General features: G+C 36.6%; 1 protein-coding gene across 1 annotated transcript; it reads right to left on the bottom strand.

Moving 5' to 3' along the window:
• Window positions 1-11,609: 11,609 nt before the first annotated feature.
• Window positions 11,610-14,671, bottom strand: LOC114262972 (kirola). Its single transcript, XM_028203433.2, has 2 exons — window positions 14,372-14,671; window positions 11,610-12,282 (listed from the first exon to the last, which is right to left on the bottom strand). Exons 1-2 carry the CDS (start codon window positions 14,556-14,558, stop codon window positions 12,014-12,016), a joined length of 456 nt encoding a protein of 151 aa, XP_028059234.1. The 5' UTR covers window positions 14,559-14,671; the 3' UTR covers window positions 11,610-12,013.
• Between the last annotated feature and the right edge of the window lie 2,004 nt (window positions 14,672-16,675).

Here is a 16,675-nt window from a genome sequence, read left to right as displayed (position 1 = left end):
CGATTCGTTTGGGGTTCAAGGCCTCAAACAATGAAGCAGAGTATGAAGTGCTCATTGCAGGACTGAAACTGGCAGCAGCAACAGAAGCAGATGAGGTCATAATCTTCTGTGACTCCCAGCTCATAGTCAACCAGACAACGGGTGAGTTTGCAGCCCGAGATGAAAGGATGTCGGCTTACGCAAAGAAAGTCAACAGGTTAGTGGTCTTGTTTCAGAATTGCCGACTACATCAGGTTAGCCGAGATGATAACAGTCACACCGATGCACTGGTCAATCTGACCAGTGCAATGCAACCTGGAAAAGCAAGGACCATAATGGTCGATTACTTGTCGAGCCCCAGCATCGAGCCACTGACCACAAAGCATGAAGCAATGTGTGTGGATAGGGGACCAAGCTGGATGGATGCAATTGTAGCATTCATAAAGGAAGGAAAGTTGCTAGATGACCACAAAGAGGCACACAAGATCAGATTGAAGTCGGCAAGATTCAGTCTGACAGTAGAAGGACATCTCTACAGAAGATCCTTCACTGGACCCCTTTTGAGATGTGTACATCCTTCACAAGTTGAAGTTTTTTTTATATGAAATACATGAAGGAATTTGTGGAAGTCACGCTGGGGGCAGATCACTAGCTCATAGGGCCATCACCCAGGGAGATTGGTGGCCCTACATGCAGAAAGATGCAGAGGCCTATGTCAAAAGGTGTGAAAAGTGCCAAAGGTACGCACCCCTGATACACCAGCCAGCAGCAGACCTAAACCCAGTATCTAGTCCTTGGCCGTTTGCCCAATGGGGCATGGATCTTGTTAGAAAACTGCCCCAAGCAACTGGGCAAAGGAAGTACTTGCTGGTAGCAACAGATTACTTCAACAAATAGATAAAAGCTAAGCCCCTGGCCAAGATCCGAGATGTGGACGTGAAGAACTTCATATGGAGGAACATCATTACCAGATTTGGGATTCCAAGAGCAATAGTTTCCGACAATGGAACACAATTTGACAGCAAGCTAATCAAAAACTTCTGTGCAAAATTCAAGATCAAGAATTATTTTTCAACCCTAAGCTTTCCGCAAAGCAATGAACAAGCAGAAACATCTAACAAAGTTATCCTGGATGGGATAAAGAAGAGGCTTCAAGCAGCAAAAGAAAAGTGGGTGGATGAACTGCCAAGTGTACTCTAGGCATATCGGACTACGCCGAGAAGATCAACAGGGGAATCCCCCTTTGCCATGGCTTATGGCACAGAAGCTGTCATTCCGCTGTAGGTCGGCATCCCAGGGATCAGAACCCAGGGAGTAGAAAACGGAACTAACGATGTACTTTTAGCCCGAGATCTGGATCTTCTAGAAGAAAGAAGGGAGAAAGTTGCAATTCAGCTCGCAGCGTACCAGCAGCAGCTTGCCAAGGCTTATAATAAGAAGATCAACCCAAGGGAATTTCAAGTCAGCGACCTGGTCTTGAGAAAAGTCGTCGGCAACAAAAAGGATCCCAGAAAGGGTAAGCTTGGCCCAAATTTGGAGGGACCCTATAGAATCACTTCGGTATTGGGCAATGGGCCATATCGGCTTGAAGATAATGAGGGCAAAGAGTTGCCAAGACCCTGGAACACTTGTAATCTGAAATTTTTCTATCATTAGATTTTTCTTGTTTTTTTCGGAAGTAATGAATAAAATTTTAGCATAATTCTTCTACATTTATGACTGATACGATACTTGCTGATGTTTCTAGAATACACGCGTAATGAGAACCCAAGTGGAACTTAAGTTCACATTAGGGGGCAAAGAGTTGGAAAATAGATACGTCAACACTTGTTGAAATTTTGTGAAAAATTTACAAGTTGAAGTTAGCCGAGATAATATTTAACACTTGTTAAAATTTATGAAAAATTTACAAGTTGAAATTAAACTATGGATACGTCTAACACTTGTTGAAATTTGTGAAAAAATTACAAGTTGAAGTTAAACTATAGATACGTCTAACACTTGTTGAAATTTGTGAAAATTTTACAAGTTGAAGTTAGCCGAGATCATGTTTAACATTTGTTGAAATTTGTGAAAAATTTACAAGTTGAAGTTAAACTATGGATACATCTAACACTTGTTGAATTTGTGAAAAATTTACAAGTTGAAGTTAGCCAAGATCATGTTTAACACTTGTTGAAATTTGTGAAAAATTTACAAGTTGAAGTTAAACTATGGTTACGTCTAACACTTGTTGAAATTTGTGAAAAATTTACAAGTTGAAGTTAGCCGAGATCATGTTTAACACTTGTTGAAATTTATGAAAAATTTACAAGTTGAAGTTTGTGAAAAATTTACAAGTTGAAGTTAGCCGAGATCATGTTTAACACTTGTTGAAATTTATGAAAAATTTACAAGTTGAAGTTAAACTAAGGCTACGCCTAACACTTGTTGAAATTTATAAAAAATTTATAAGTTAAGGCCAAAACCGAGTACTTATATACTTGCCGATGTAAACCGTTGGTGGGTATAGCCGAGGTATTTGACCCCCAGAAAAATTACACAGATAGAGTACATATTGAAGAAATTCAAAATATTCTAAGTATGGAATCATACAAAGAACAGTAAAGAGGAGAATACAAGCATGCATGAAAGGAAGCTGTATTAACAATCAAAAGGAGGCACATCGGCCACATGGAGAGATTACATTGTTTCAAAAAAAGAAGAAAAAACAAAGTGCAAGACACAAAACGAAGAAAAAAGATATCAAAATTAAGACTCCTCTGCAACAGCAGATGGTTGGGTTTGAAGTTCAGAAGACTGCTGGGAAGACATCTCGGCAGCCTTCTCAGCCGCAAGCTCAGCATCTATTTCTTGAAGGGTTTGATCGAGGCTCTTGTCGGCGAAAGGCACATCCGATGATGCCTTCTCAAGAGCAGCATCCTTGGGAACCTCCTCACCCTCCTCATCTTGAGTCAAGTCTAGGACTTGCTCATTCTGAGCAAGGGACTTGGCCCCAGCAGCTTCTTTTGATTTTCTAACCAAAACCTCCTCCTCAGACTCAGAATCGTCGTCGGATTGGCTTCGAGTTGGGGGGAATGGCAGAGGAAGGACGTCGGTGTTCCTAAGGGGGGAGTCATCGGGGATTTCGAGCTTTTTTAGTAAAGTCATCCAACCAAGGATGAAACCCTTGTTGCATGCCAGCTTTACTTGTTTTTTGTAATCTGCCGTGACATCAGCCACCCCCTCATTATATCCCTTCTCGTCGGCAGCCTTGACTTCGGCCTCTTTTATGGCTAGGGCATCCTGAAGTTTTTTCTGGGCCTGGGACATCTTTTTCTCGGCCTCTCTTTTCTGGGCCTCGAGAACCTTCTTGATGGCCTCGACGGATTCCGCCTTTTTTTCAGCATCATTTTGAGCTTTGATAGCAGCCTCGGCTTGATCCTCCAAGGTCTTCATCTTTGATTGCAAGTTTTTATTAGTCTTTTGCAGACTGGAGACCTCCCTCTTTTTGTCGACCAGCTCCTTCCGGTTCTCAAAAGCTTGCGGTGAGAAAGAATGAGCATGCTGGATGGCCTGAAAGTGAACAGAGCAGAAATTATTAGAAAAATTTTCTAAGTACAAAAAAAAGAAAGAAAGATACCAAGTATGAAGACTTTCTTGAACAGAGTGCTGGAGCATCAGGGCAAAATTTTCATATTCGCTCATATCGGCGTTCTGGTTTAGATCGCCGGGAAGAAGTAGTGCGGTACTAAGGGCGACGCCGACATTAACATCGTCGGCGCTATCGCCAGCTCTGACTGGCCTGTCTTCCAAAGTGATCTAGGGGGCCCAGGGGGAATCAAGCTTCAAAAATCCCGAGGTGGTTGAAGAGGATGACCTCGGCCTCTTTGATCTAGCAGACTCGGATGGTTGGGTCTCGGCAGGCCTCTTTTCAGCGATAGAATTGGACTTATCACTCTCAGCCAGTTTGGAGATTGGCAAGGTGTCCTCAGTGTCAATCTGAGTCACCTTTGCCTTTGGCTGAGCCTTCTTAATTCTTTTTTGTTTTGGCTTCGGAGGCTGGGTTTGTGCTAGTTGATCACCAACTTTATTAGGAATATTGGCCAAGAGGTCCTTTGCAACTGCTTTCTGACGGCCCATCTCGGCAGCAAAAATCGTTCGTCACCGGCGTTGGCGTTGGGATATTGGGATCAGATATGGACCCGAAGTTGACGGCTGCTCTGCTAGATCAGAAGTTGATCCTTGGTCTGGCCGAGATGTGGAGGCAGCTTGAGGAGTTGTGGCAGAATGAGGAGACAGACTCTTCTTCTTATTCTTTGGAACGTCGGGAAGAACCGACTTATAGGTCGGGATAAAGTTGAGTAGCAGGGGAGCTTTGCGCTTGTGGACTGGAAGTCCAGTAGCTTCTTCAGACCTTTGCTGGGGAAAAAAGACTTTCGGAAGCCTTTTTCTGGTTTTGAAAGAGCTACAAGAAAAAACAGACGTTAGAATAAACAAAGTATTGAAGATTTTAAAAACAATTAACTGTGAGCACAGGGCTCTTACCATTACCCTCTACAAAAACTGTTCGAGGAAGAGGGTAGAGATGGAGGTCCTCGTCTGGAGCGAACTTCCAGTTTCTCGAGGTGATGAAGTAATCATCCCCAGCTCCCTTGTTGGAGTCTGGGAGGTCGGCAATAATTTTGTACTCTATGGACCTCAGTTTGAGTTAGTAAACATAGCCTGTATCTTTTTTGAGGCCACACATGGTATAGCAATATTAGATGTCGGCTAAGGTAACCCTAACATTTTCTTGTTTGGCTAAGGCAATTATACCATTTGTGACTCGGTAGGAATTGATGGCAAGCTGCATTGGGTTCAACTTATAATAATGGATTATCTCACGAAAAAGGATATCAAGTGGGAGTCGAAGTCCGCACTCGATAAAAGCTACAACTGGTAGGGGCATAGAATCAGTTGTGGGCATGATAGAGTCATCCTCCCCAGCCAACCTCAAATTCACGTCGGCAGGGATGGAAAACTCTCGCCTAAAGTATTCTAACTTGGTCGGGGTGTCTACCCTATGCCTCCACATACCCATAATACCGGCTTAAGTGAAAGGTGAGAGACTTCGGAAAGGAATGTTTTATGATGATTTTGAATGACCTCGGCTAAAATTGACTGAATACGTTTCAGTTTTTCCTAAGAATTTGTGGATTCTACAAACAAATTCCAAATTTAGATCTATGGAAACAAAGATTGGAGGCAAGAATCTAGCAAAAACACGGCAAATAGAAAACAGGAACGTATTTAAGAATCAAGAACAATAATGAAACTATCAAGAACACTGTGACAGAGTATGCACAGGGGCACGAAGCCAAGAACAGTGGCAAAACTGCAGAAAAATTGTGAGCAATACGTATACTCAAGACATGGGCAAGAGCAAAGTCGTGAAATAAACACGTTTAGATATATGATTCACAAATCGAATGTTTGAACAAAGCAGCAATGGCAACGAGTAATGGAGAGCATCAAGAACTGAAATTAGGAGAAGCAGTAAACTCACCAAAGAAAAGAAGCCGGTGTTGAGTTTATCGAGGTCAGACGAACGACAACTGTGAAAAAGATTAGCAAGAACCTTGCCGGAGGAGGTGGACGGAGCAAGTTGCAGAGCTTTATCAATGGAGGACTTGAAAAAGCTAGAGAGAGAGAGAAAGCCTCAGAAACGATGGAGAAAAGTGAAAAGATGGAAGAGGGGGAAAAGTTTTGTGAAAACTTGAAACAGCGGCAAAATAAAATTAATGAGCCTAGAACGACGGATTCGTCAGACGACGCACACAGGCGCGAGACGGCTTACAGGCGCGTCACAAGCACGATCCAATAAGGGAAAGGTACGTGGCTAAAACGGTTGAATTATTGTGTATGACAGCTCATACGCTTAAGAAGAGCTCTTGGGATCCTTGTTCTTTAAAGAGATATGTCAGCCTTAACGGCGGTCTCAGCTGAGATACTTTAAGCCGACGTACTGAAAGGAAGTATTGATATAGGTTCCATCACCTCAGAATGTCGAGGTAATAGAACCTAGGGGGCAGTTGTGGGGATATATTTTCTGAGTCTCAACACGTGGCCAATGTGACGCTGACGTGTTAGCCGAGGTTCCACGTGTTCAGGTTATGACACCAAGGTGATCTCCGTAGATATCGGAATCTGAGATAAGCGGATAAGACACAAGAGTCCTAGAATGAGGAAGGACTTTAGCATGGATAAGGATAACACTCTTAGGGAGTGTATCTTTATCTCTTGGAGAGTCCAGGATAAGCACTAAGCAGAAGTCCATTGAAGCTAGGCTTCTATGGGGACTAGGATTGAGTTAATTATAAAAGAAAGGCACCCCCGATGGGTCTAAGGTACGCAATTTATACTCAGAACAAGTGAGTTTAGCAATTAATTATCTTTGAGAGATATACTAACTTGATCGTCGGAGTGCCCTCGGGTGGACGAACCACCGTCGTAATCTTCTCTTTCTGTTGCAAGTCAGCCAGGTGTCATCTATTCTGCCAGTACTCTCCCGCTGAATACTAAGTTGGCAGTGTGATCGGAAATTCACCCACACAGTTACCATAGCTATTTCTAGTTTTCAAGATAAGGTTTATGTGCCTTTTGTTTTGATAAGGCCTTGTTTGGAGGGATTGTAGAGACAGTGGCATGAAAGAGTTTTTACGGCATGCATTGCAAGCCATAAAAATTCAATTTTGTTGTAGTGCCTATTTCAAATGTAATTTTACAATGCATAGGGAATGATCCTCAATTATTTCACATATTATGTAATACCATCGATTGTGTTGATTTGATTTTATAATATGTAAATGTCATTTGTTATTTTTTCAATTATAAGAATAATCAAAGTAGATGAAAAGTAATTCGGATCCGTAGGTTGGGAGTTAGAGCCAAATATGCCCTAAACTTAGTCAAAAAATGACTTTCTGGGGCAAAAATTCAAAATAGGTCCCGAACCACCGTGTGGCTCACACGGACAGTTCCCCCATGATAAATAAGACTTGTGAGAACTGACGGAACGTAATTCGGATTCGTAGGTTGGGAGTTAGAGCCAAATACGCCCTAAACTTAGTCGAGAAATGGCGTTTCAGGGGCGAAAATTCAAAACAGCCCCCGAACGACCATGTGGCTTGCACAGATAGCTTCGCCATGAAAAATAGGACTTGTGAGAACTGACGGAATGTAATTCGGACCCGTAGGTTGGGAGTTAGAGTCGAAAACGTCCTAAACTTAGTCAAAAAAGTGCATTTCAAGGGCGAAAATTCAAAACAGCCCCCGAACCACCATGTGGCTCACACGGATAGCTTCACCATGACAAATAGGACTTGTGAGATCTGACGGAACATAATCCAGACCCATAAGTTGGGAGTTAGAGCCGAATACGCTCTAAACTTAGTCGAAAAAGGACTTTCTGGGGTGAAAATTCAAAACAGCTCCCGAACCACTGTGTGGCTCACATGGACAGTTCCCCCATGACAAATAAGACTTGTGAGAACTGACAGAACGTAATTCAGACCCGTAGGTTGGGAGTTAGAGCCGAATACGCCCTAAACTTATTCGAAAAAAGGCGTTTGGGGGGCGAAAAATTCAAAACAGCCCCCGAACGACCGTGTGGCTTGTACGGATAGCTTCGCCTTGAAAAATAGGACTTGTGAGAACTGACGGAATGTAATTTGGACCCGTAGGTTGGGAGTTAGAATCGAAAACGTCCTAAACTTAGTCGAAAAAGTGCATTTCGAGGGTGAAAATTCAAAACAGCCCCTGAACGACGATGTGGCTCACACGGATAGCTTCACCATGTCAAATAGAACTTATAAGATCTGACGGAACGTAATTTGGACTCGTAGGTTGGGAGTTAGAGCCGAATACGCCCTAAACTTAGTCGAAAAAGGACTTTCTGGGGGAGAAAATTCATAACAGCCTCTGAACCACCGTGTGGCTCACATGGACAGTTCCCCCATGACAAATAGGACTTGTGAGAACTGACGGAACGTAATTCGGACCCGTAGGTTTGGAGTTAGAGCCAAAATTGCCCTAAACTTAGTCGAAAAATGGCGTTTCGGGGGCGAAAATTCAAAACAGCCCTCGAACAATTGTGTGACTCACACGGATAGCTTCTTCATAACAAATAGGACTTGTGACATCTGACATAACGTAATTCGGACCCGTAGGTTGGGAGTTAAAGCCGAATACGCCCTAAACTTAGTCGAAAAACGGCATTTCGGGGGCGAAAATTCAAAACAGCCCTTGAACCGACGTGTGGCTAACATGAACAGCTTCCCCATGCCAAATATGACTTGTGACAACTGGTGGAATCTTATTCGAACCCGTAGGTTGGGATTTAAAGACGAATACGCCTAAAACTTAGTCGAAAAATGGCGTTTTGGTAGCGAAAATTCAAAACAGCCCTTGAACCGCCGTGTGGCCGACACGAATAGCTTCCCGATGCCTACTATGACTTGTGACAACTGACGGAATCTTATTCGGACCTGTAGGTTGGGATTTAGAGCCGAATACGCCCAAAACTTAGTCGAAAAAGGGCGTTTCAGGGGTGAAACTTCAAAATAGCCCCCGAACCTCCGTCTGACTCTCACGGGCAGCTTCCCCATTACAAATAGGACTTGTGTGTGACAACTGACGGAATGTATTGGAGATGTATAGTAATGGAAAATTATGGGAAAAATATTTAGAAACCAATATGAACTCAGTTTGCGTCTTGTTATAAACTTGCTAATTTTTGAACATACACACGTGTGCTATATTATATTTAAGCTTTCATACAAGTATGAAACATGCTCATGGTGTTTCTAAGGCCATGTGCGTCATGAGATATCAAGTATTCTTTCTTTGATGCATTTATAGGTGTCTCAACATTCATTTTTACATATTTCCTTTATGATTGAAATTTATTTTTGTTATTATTTTTATCACATGTTCTAATATCCTTTCTGAAATGGCACTGACATACATTAATAAGAAGTTTGGCACTTTTTGGTCCAATTCTAATTTTTTTTTTGTTTTTTGTAGATGACTTTGTTGCGTGGACTTCCAGAGATATTTTGGTGTATGGAGAAGAAATTGTACTTTTGTATAGAAGTAATATAATACTTTTGTCGTCTCCCGCTTTTATGCAGTTAACTATTATTGATACAGAAAACTTTTGGCAGCCAACAGATAATTACTGGCATGGTAGATATGTCACATTTTGTCGTCGTACAGATATATGATTTTTTGTCGTGGTACATATATGTACTTTTGGCTTAATAAATACATCACCTTTTGTCGTGGTACAACTTACGATGGGAATTTGTACCATGCCAAATGGTCATTTCACATGGTATAGTAAATGTAATTTTTGAATATGGAGGGCTTTACTTTTTGTATGATTCTATATTTTGTATGAAATTATTATTTTAGTTTGGACAATAGTTGGTTTGTATGTACTTGGACAGTTAAAGTAATTTTTTTTTTTTATACGGATGCAGATTGTGGAATGATTGATAGTTTATGTATCATTTTATTTATATACGTATTACAGGTTATATGGAATACAGACAGGTTATGGACACATTATAATATTTGCAACAAAACATAATATTATGTTTTTGCCGACTACACGTTTTGTAGCCAAAAAAAAGGAGGGAAAAAAAAAAAAAAAACTTTGGCTACTAAAAGTTTTGTAGCCAAAAGAAAATCAAACATTTGGCTACTAAATTTTTTGTAGCCAAAAGAAAAACAAGCATTTAGCTACTAAATGTTTTGTAACTAAAAGAAAATCAAACCTTTGGCTACTAAAAATTTTGTAGCCAAAAGAAAATCAAACATTTTGGCGACTAAAATCTTTCGTAGCTAAAAACAAAAGCTGAAGAATAAAAAAATACTTTTGCCGACTAAAAATTTAGTAGCAAAAAATGTGGGAGTTTAGGCGACTAAATTTTTAGTAGCCAAAAATGTGAAAGTTTAGGCGACTAAATATTTAGTAGCCAAAAGAAATACTATTTGCCGACTAAAATTTTAGTAGCCAAAAAAGATTGACTTTATGCGACTAAAATTTTAGTAGCCAAAACACTAATATTTGCTTTAGGCGACTAAAAAATTTAGTAGCTAAAAATTTTTCTGCTGCTAAATTATTGGCTTTTAGCAACAAAAAAATTGGTCAGCAAAAATGTATTATTTAATTAATTTTCCAACCCATTGGCGACTAAAAATTTAGTCGGCAAATGAATACATTTGGTGACTAAATAAAGTTTAGTCGCCAATTAGCTTTGCTGACTACTCTTCGGCTACTAATTTTCCGACCAAAAAATTTAGTCGCTAAAGACTATAGGCAACTAAAAAATGACTTTTGGCGACTAAAAATTTAGTCGCCAAAAGTGAAAATTATTGTAGTGTTAGGAAAAAGGAAAAGAAAGTATGGAGGGTTATTTTTATTTCTGTCATTTGGTCACTATGGATGTATAGAAACGACTGTTTATTTAATAATACTCAACCTGATATTGATGCTTTATGTGAGTTTATTAAAATTCGAGTGGTCATGTGGTTAAAGTTTGTTGATGTGGGGTGTTGCTTCTCCATTCAATAGATTGTTTCAAACATAAAATGGGTAAGGCATATTATCTAAGGTCTAAAGAAGGCTCTGTTTGGGTTACTATATGTATAATGGGTGATGCTTTGGTGATGCTGCTCTGCTGGGGTTACTACTGGTCAATGTGGGACGTATATAATGGTGTTTCTTTATTATTGATGCTCTGTTTGGATGCTGTTGGGTTTTGTTGTTGTTGTTGCTAATCTACTTGGGTTGTTGTTGCTGTTGATTTTCTTTGCTGTTGTGCTGCTATGTTGTTGTTTGTTAGCTTTGGGTTGTAATTTTTATCTTAGATATGGTTAGATTATATTTGCTGTTGCTGACTTGTTTTGGGTTGGTTTTGGGTTGTAAATTGCTGTTGCAAATCTGTTTGTGGTTAGTTTCTTACTAACTTTTGATGTGGTGCTAGCATATGATGGGTGGTCTTATTAGTACCAACCTAATTGGGATTGATTTGGTTTACTATGATACTTTTTGCACTCATCCTCCATCTTCCTTTATTGATGTAATAATCTTTTTATTCATCAATATAGTTCTTGTTCTTTTGCTGATAAAAAAAAAACATAATTATAGAATTATTAATGGTTCTCTGCAACTATGCTAACTCAAACAATCAATTGGTTTACATCCCAATAAAAAGTTTATTGATCCCATTCAAAGTTGTAGGCTCTATTTTGTATCATTAAAAAATTGTTTTTTTGTTGACATACATTCAATGGGTATGAAAAAAAATCAGACTCAATAAATCATGCTTGGTTTCAAGAGAAATAATTAAAGGTAGTAAGAATTGCATAGTCAATATGTTTAATGAAATATATGACTTTGTAACCTAGTGACACGAAAACAACAGATAGATACTTGTCTATGGAAGGTTGAGGATAACTCTTTTTAAGAGCTAATTTAATAACTAATAATTGATTTTTGCCAATAAAAAAAAGAAAAGAAAAGAAAAAAAAGATTGTGAATACACATGTATATGTGTATTTTTGTATGAGAGACAAACAAAGAGAGATAGAGAGAATTCTACTAATAAAAACTTCATCGCCATGAAGATTAACCAATAATTTACAATATTAACTGATACAAAAGTAGCCAGAAAATAGATTATACATGTAAATTGTTAACAGCCAATTCATCTAAAAACTTAAGTTATTAAAGAGAGCATTCTAACTTAAGCTTATCCCATACTCGTATATATTTGGCTTATAAATATTAGGAACTAAATACACGATATTCGTGCATTGATAATACCCTCTGGAACTTAAGCTATTAGAGAAAAGAGTTAACTTATTTATTTATTTAATCTTACACACTCACTTAGAAGTTTCACTTATTTATTTATTTTATCTTACACACTTACTTAGAAGTTTCACCACACTGCAATTATTAGCTGGTAAGATTGACATTTGACACACACACGCCCAAAGGTGTCTATGACTTGAGATGGTGACTCTCAATATCTTTGGAGACATTGATGGCGAAATCCATCAAGGTATTTGGATCTTCAACATCCTCACTCTTCTTCTCATACTCAAAAGTCCATGTCACCAAGTTGTTTTCGCCCTTTGTATCCACATGAACAGTGATTTTGAATGTCCTGTACAGCTCTGTGACATCTCCTCCAATAACCTTGAAGGTTACTGACTTGTTTTCCTCATCTATTGCTTCGATAACCTCCTTAATAACCTTCTTTTTCCCATCTACACCATCATCCAAAAATTTACCCAGTTCAAGGAATAGATTAAGGTATCGTTTGGAAATAGTTGGTTTGGAAATAAGTTATTTTAATAATGTTTTAGTGTTTTTGGTTAAAATATGAGATTAAAAAAAAAATAGTATATTTGGAAAAAAAACTAGTTTTTTACGAAAAGATGTGTAAAAAATAGAGAGAAAAGAAATTTTTTGACATTTTGATATAAATTATTGGTTTTTTAGTTTTTTAGTGACTTTTTTACTTTTAAACTAAAACAATAAGTTGTCAAACAAAGCCTAAATGTTATCCATCATTAGGTTTTTTTTTTTTTTTCTCAATCATTTTGTATTATTCGTATTTTATGTGAATATGAGTAATTGAATTTTTTTAAAATGATTAATAAAACAACATATATACTTCTATAACATGATTTTAAAATAACTATCAGCATATGATTGATATCAACAATACACTCATAAATCAGTTATTATCAAACATTATTAACCTATATATAAATAAGGGGGATGCACTAATAAATCCCAAATTAATAACTTATGCACTGTTTAGTCCTAAAAGTTTTCTTATAGACTGAAAGGTCCCATTACAATGTTAATAACATCAGATACAATGTTAATAACATCAGAGTCATGTTACAAACATTGGATTTCAAACATCTAATGTTCATCAAATTTCAATAATGTTTGAAAATATAGGATGAAAAACATCTAATGTTCATCAGATTTCAATAAATTTTGAAATTATAGAATGAAACATCAGATCATTTACATCATTCACATCATGTTGATGTAAAAATAGGACTAAATGGAGCATAAAAAAACTTTTAGGACTAAATGGTTCAACGTTTCAAAAACTAGGACTTATGGGTAAATTTTCCTATAAATAACAATATAAAAAGTCTAAAATTCTAATATGTAATTGGTGTTACAATACAAAATAATTGATATTTAAAACCTAAGTAAGAATTATATGATTGACACCTAAAAATGAGAGTGTATAAGAGAGATGATGAATACACCATTAGATTCACAAGATCATGGTCTATAAGAACACAAAATGCTGATTCATATATAAATTCTTATTTTTCATTTTCCCCTTATCTTTGGTATAAGGAAAAAAAAATGTCAAATTAGGGTTAATTGGTGTTGGTGTAGGCTTACCATGAGTATAGTTCCAAGAGATGACAGAGCCAACATGTCCCCAATCACCTTCATGCTAATCAACACCATGGATGTTACTAGGGGACATGGTGGAGATATGGTGTGGTTTGTGTCTAAACAGTTCATGGAACACATCACCACCAGACTTGATCTATAGCTGGGAATTTGAATCTTATTAACTCTATATCATTTTCTTTCTATTTCCCTTCTCTTTCTATTTCTCGTATCAAATCCTCTAACTAAATACAGGCTAAGTTCTATCTCCCATCGATGATTGGGTTGGTCTTTTGAGTCAGTTGAGTCTAACCTGATTTTGACCGTCGCGGTCAAATCCATTTATCACCGAGCCGATTAAAGCCTCTTTTAGGAACAAGTTATTTTAGTAATTTTTTAACTCTTTATGAAAAAATATACAGAAAAATAGGGAACGTGATGAGACAAGTTATTGTGACTTTTTGACTAAAACTGAAGGTTGTCAAACGAGACCTAAACCTACCAATCAATAGATAGACCCAGACTTGAACTTTATTGTGGACTACAAATTCATTCTTTTTCTATTTTCATGTAGGTTCTAATAAGTGAACTTATTGTTCAATAAGTTCTATGATAATTGATGACGTTTTTTTATCAAATATTATTAAGAAAACATCATTAATTATTAATTTTCAGTGACAGCGTAAAAATTATTACAAAAATATCACTAATTATAAATTTTAACAACAATTTAAAAAATGATCACAAAAATAGTCAATAATTTTCAACTTTCAGCAATAATTTAAAAAATTTGTCATAGAAAGATATCACTAACTGTAAGTTTTAGCGACAATTTATAAAAATCATAATTGTAGGTTTTCTCCTTATCTTTGGTTTAAGAAAAAAAGAAAAGAAAAAGAAAGTGTTAAATTAGGGTAGGCTTACCATGAGTATAGTTCCAAGAAATGACAGAGCCAACATGTCCCCAATCACCTTCATGCAAATCAACGCCATGTATGTTCCCAGGGGACATGGTGGAGACATGGTGTGGTTTATCTCTAAAGAGTTCATGGAACGCATCACCATCAGACTTGATCTCCACTTGCCTTACCAACTTACCAGTTAGACCCATCTCAACAATCACCCTCCCCCAAAACAAACCCAAAGTATTATCAAACAATGGATGATAGAACTGAAGGCAAGAGTTGGAGAAAAATACTTGGCTCGTGGGCCTTTATATAGTGGAAAAGCTGTGAGTTGGTTTAGAGGGTAGGTATGTCATTAATTGGTCCTTGTATTTGCACCAAGGATCCTCTAGAGTGAAATTTTCCTAAAGTTTCCTAGAGTGCTATATTGTGTGGTTGAGATTTACTGACAAGTCACATCAGAAAAATTGATGTGACTTGCCAGTAAATCTAAACCATACACTGTAGCACTTTAGGAAACTTTAGGGAAAAATCACTCTAGAGGATCCTTGCTCTTGTATTTGTCCATTTAGAGGGTAGGTATGTCATTAATTGGTCCTTGTATTTGTCCATGAACACGTCACACAATGGATTCTTTAGACTATATTTTATTGTGGAATTATTTTTTCTGTAGTTAAATACGATGGATTATTAATAAGATTGTGAGATATATGTTACATTATGGAATTAGATGAGAAAAATAATTAAATATATAATATGATTATAGATAAAATTATAAGGAATAAGTTATGCCATAAGATAATAAATTGAATAAATCATTAGATGGAAGGAATAAAATATTTTTGATTGTAATGAAATAAAAATATTTTAATATTTTTACCCTTCAAGAATAACAATTATCTGAAAAGGTATAATCATTATAATACTACAATTCCTAAAAAATTTTCATCTCCAATCATTTTCTTGTTATCCCACACTCAAATATCGAATTAAAAATCCAATGAACCCCACATATTCACTCAGCTCTCAATCCCCTTCTTAATATACCAAATAAATGTGCTCTTAACATATAAAGTTTATAATACATGGGACTTAATTGTCTCTGGTTCGTCAAAATCGTCTAGCTTAGTCTATTGTGGGTCCATTTAGTGCTTATCTATTATATAAGGAAATGGTCTTTTTAACCCACAAACCTTTTGGGAACTCTATTATTCCAGTCTTAATTCCTTAATTTTCTAGAAAAAAAAAAAAATTCCCACCATCTGATTTAAATAATATATAGATATTAACCTAAATCCCATCACCCCTATCACAACAGCCTAAACTTTGGGAGACAGAGAATAATCTAAACCTAACGTAATAGCCTAAACCTTTGGGAGAGAGAGAATAACTTAAACCTAATGAAGCAGCCTAAACCTAAACCTATCACAGCAACCTAAACCTAAACCTAAACCTATCACAGCAGCCTAATCCTTACGCAGTGGCAGCAACCTACGCAACAGTTTGTGAGAGAGATTAAGACCAAATCTTGGAAGGAAAACATTTCAAAATCTATAAGAAAATCATTTATTTTTTACTATGGTGATTATATTTTTAAATTGATTAAGAATGATTGTATTCATTAGGTTTACATAAAGTATTAACTATTGATGATTAAGGATGATTGTATTCATTAGGTTCACATAAAGTATTAATTATTGATGATGATTGGACTGTATTTTGTGAGTGTGATTAGACTTAATTTATTTTTCAATACAGTGATTGAATTTTTAATCTATGTTTTTTTTAAAAAAAAATAGATTGTATTCATTACGTTTACATAAAGTACGCAGTATTAATGATGATAATTAGATTATATTTTGTAATTTGATTTTTTAACTCATTGTATTCATTATGCTTTTTAACTATTAATTAACTTAATTCGTGATTGAGTTTTTAACTTATTATGTGTTTTGAAAAAAAAAACATAATTGTATTTTTTAATTACCAATTGACTTTATTGTTTTTTTTTTAATGAACAAAAATATGATTGTGTTTTTTTGCACTCCGTTTTGATCATACAGTGATTTTATTTTTTTAAATGATTGTGATTTTTTACATTTCATTTAATCTGTGTTTTTTGAAGAAAAAAAAATAGTGTCTTCATGTTTTTTGAATACAATCACATGGTTTGTATTTTTAATATATGTTTTTTGAAAATAAAAAATAAAAAATTAGATTGCATTCATTAGGCTCGCATAAAGTACCCACTATTAATGATGATTAGATTGTATTTTGTGATTGTGATTGAATTTAATTTAATTTTTAATACGGTAATTATATT

The sequence above is a fragment of the Camellia sinensis genome, chromosome 5 (genome assembly GCF_055761805.1).
Source record: "Camellia sinensis isolate YWXY chromosome 5, ASM5576180v1, whole genome shotgun sequence".
Taxonomy (NCBI): domain Eukaryota; kingdom Viridiplantae; phylum Streptophyta; class Magnoliopsida; order Ericales; family Theaceae; genus Camellia; species Camellia sinensis.
The sequence above is the reverse complement of the archived record's forward strand: the minus strand, read 5'-3'. Positions and strand labels throughout refer to the sequence as shown.

Bases quoted from the DNA above. Each gene is read 5' to 3' on its own strand.
- LOC114262972 (XM_028203433.2), bottom strand. From the start codon at position 14,558: ATGGGTCTAACTGGTAAGTTGGTAAGGCAAGTGGAGATCAAGTCTGAT. The intron at 12,283-14,371 runs GTAAGCCTACCC...ATGATGGTGTAG, and splicing joins TTCTTGGAACTATACTCATG to ATGGGAAAAAGAAGGTTATT.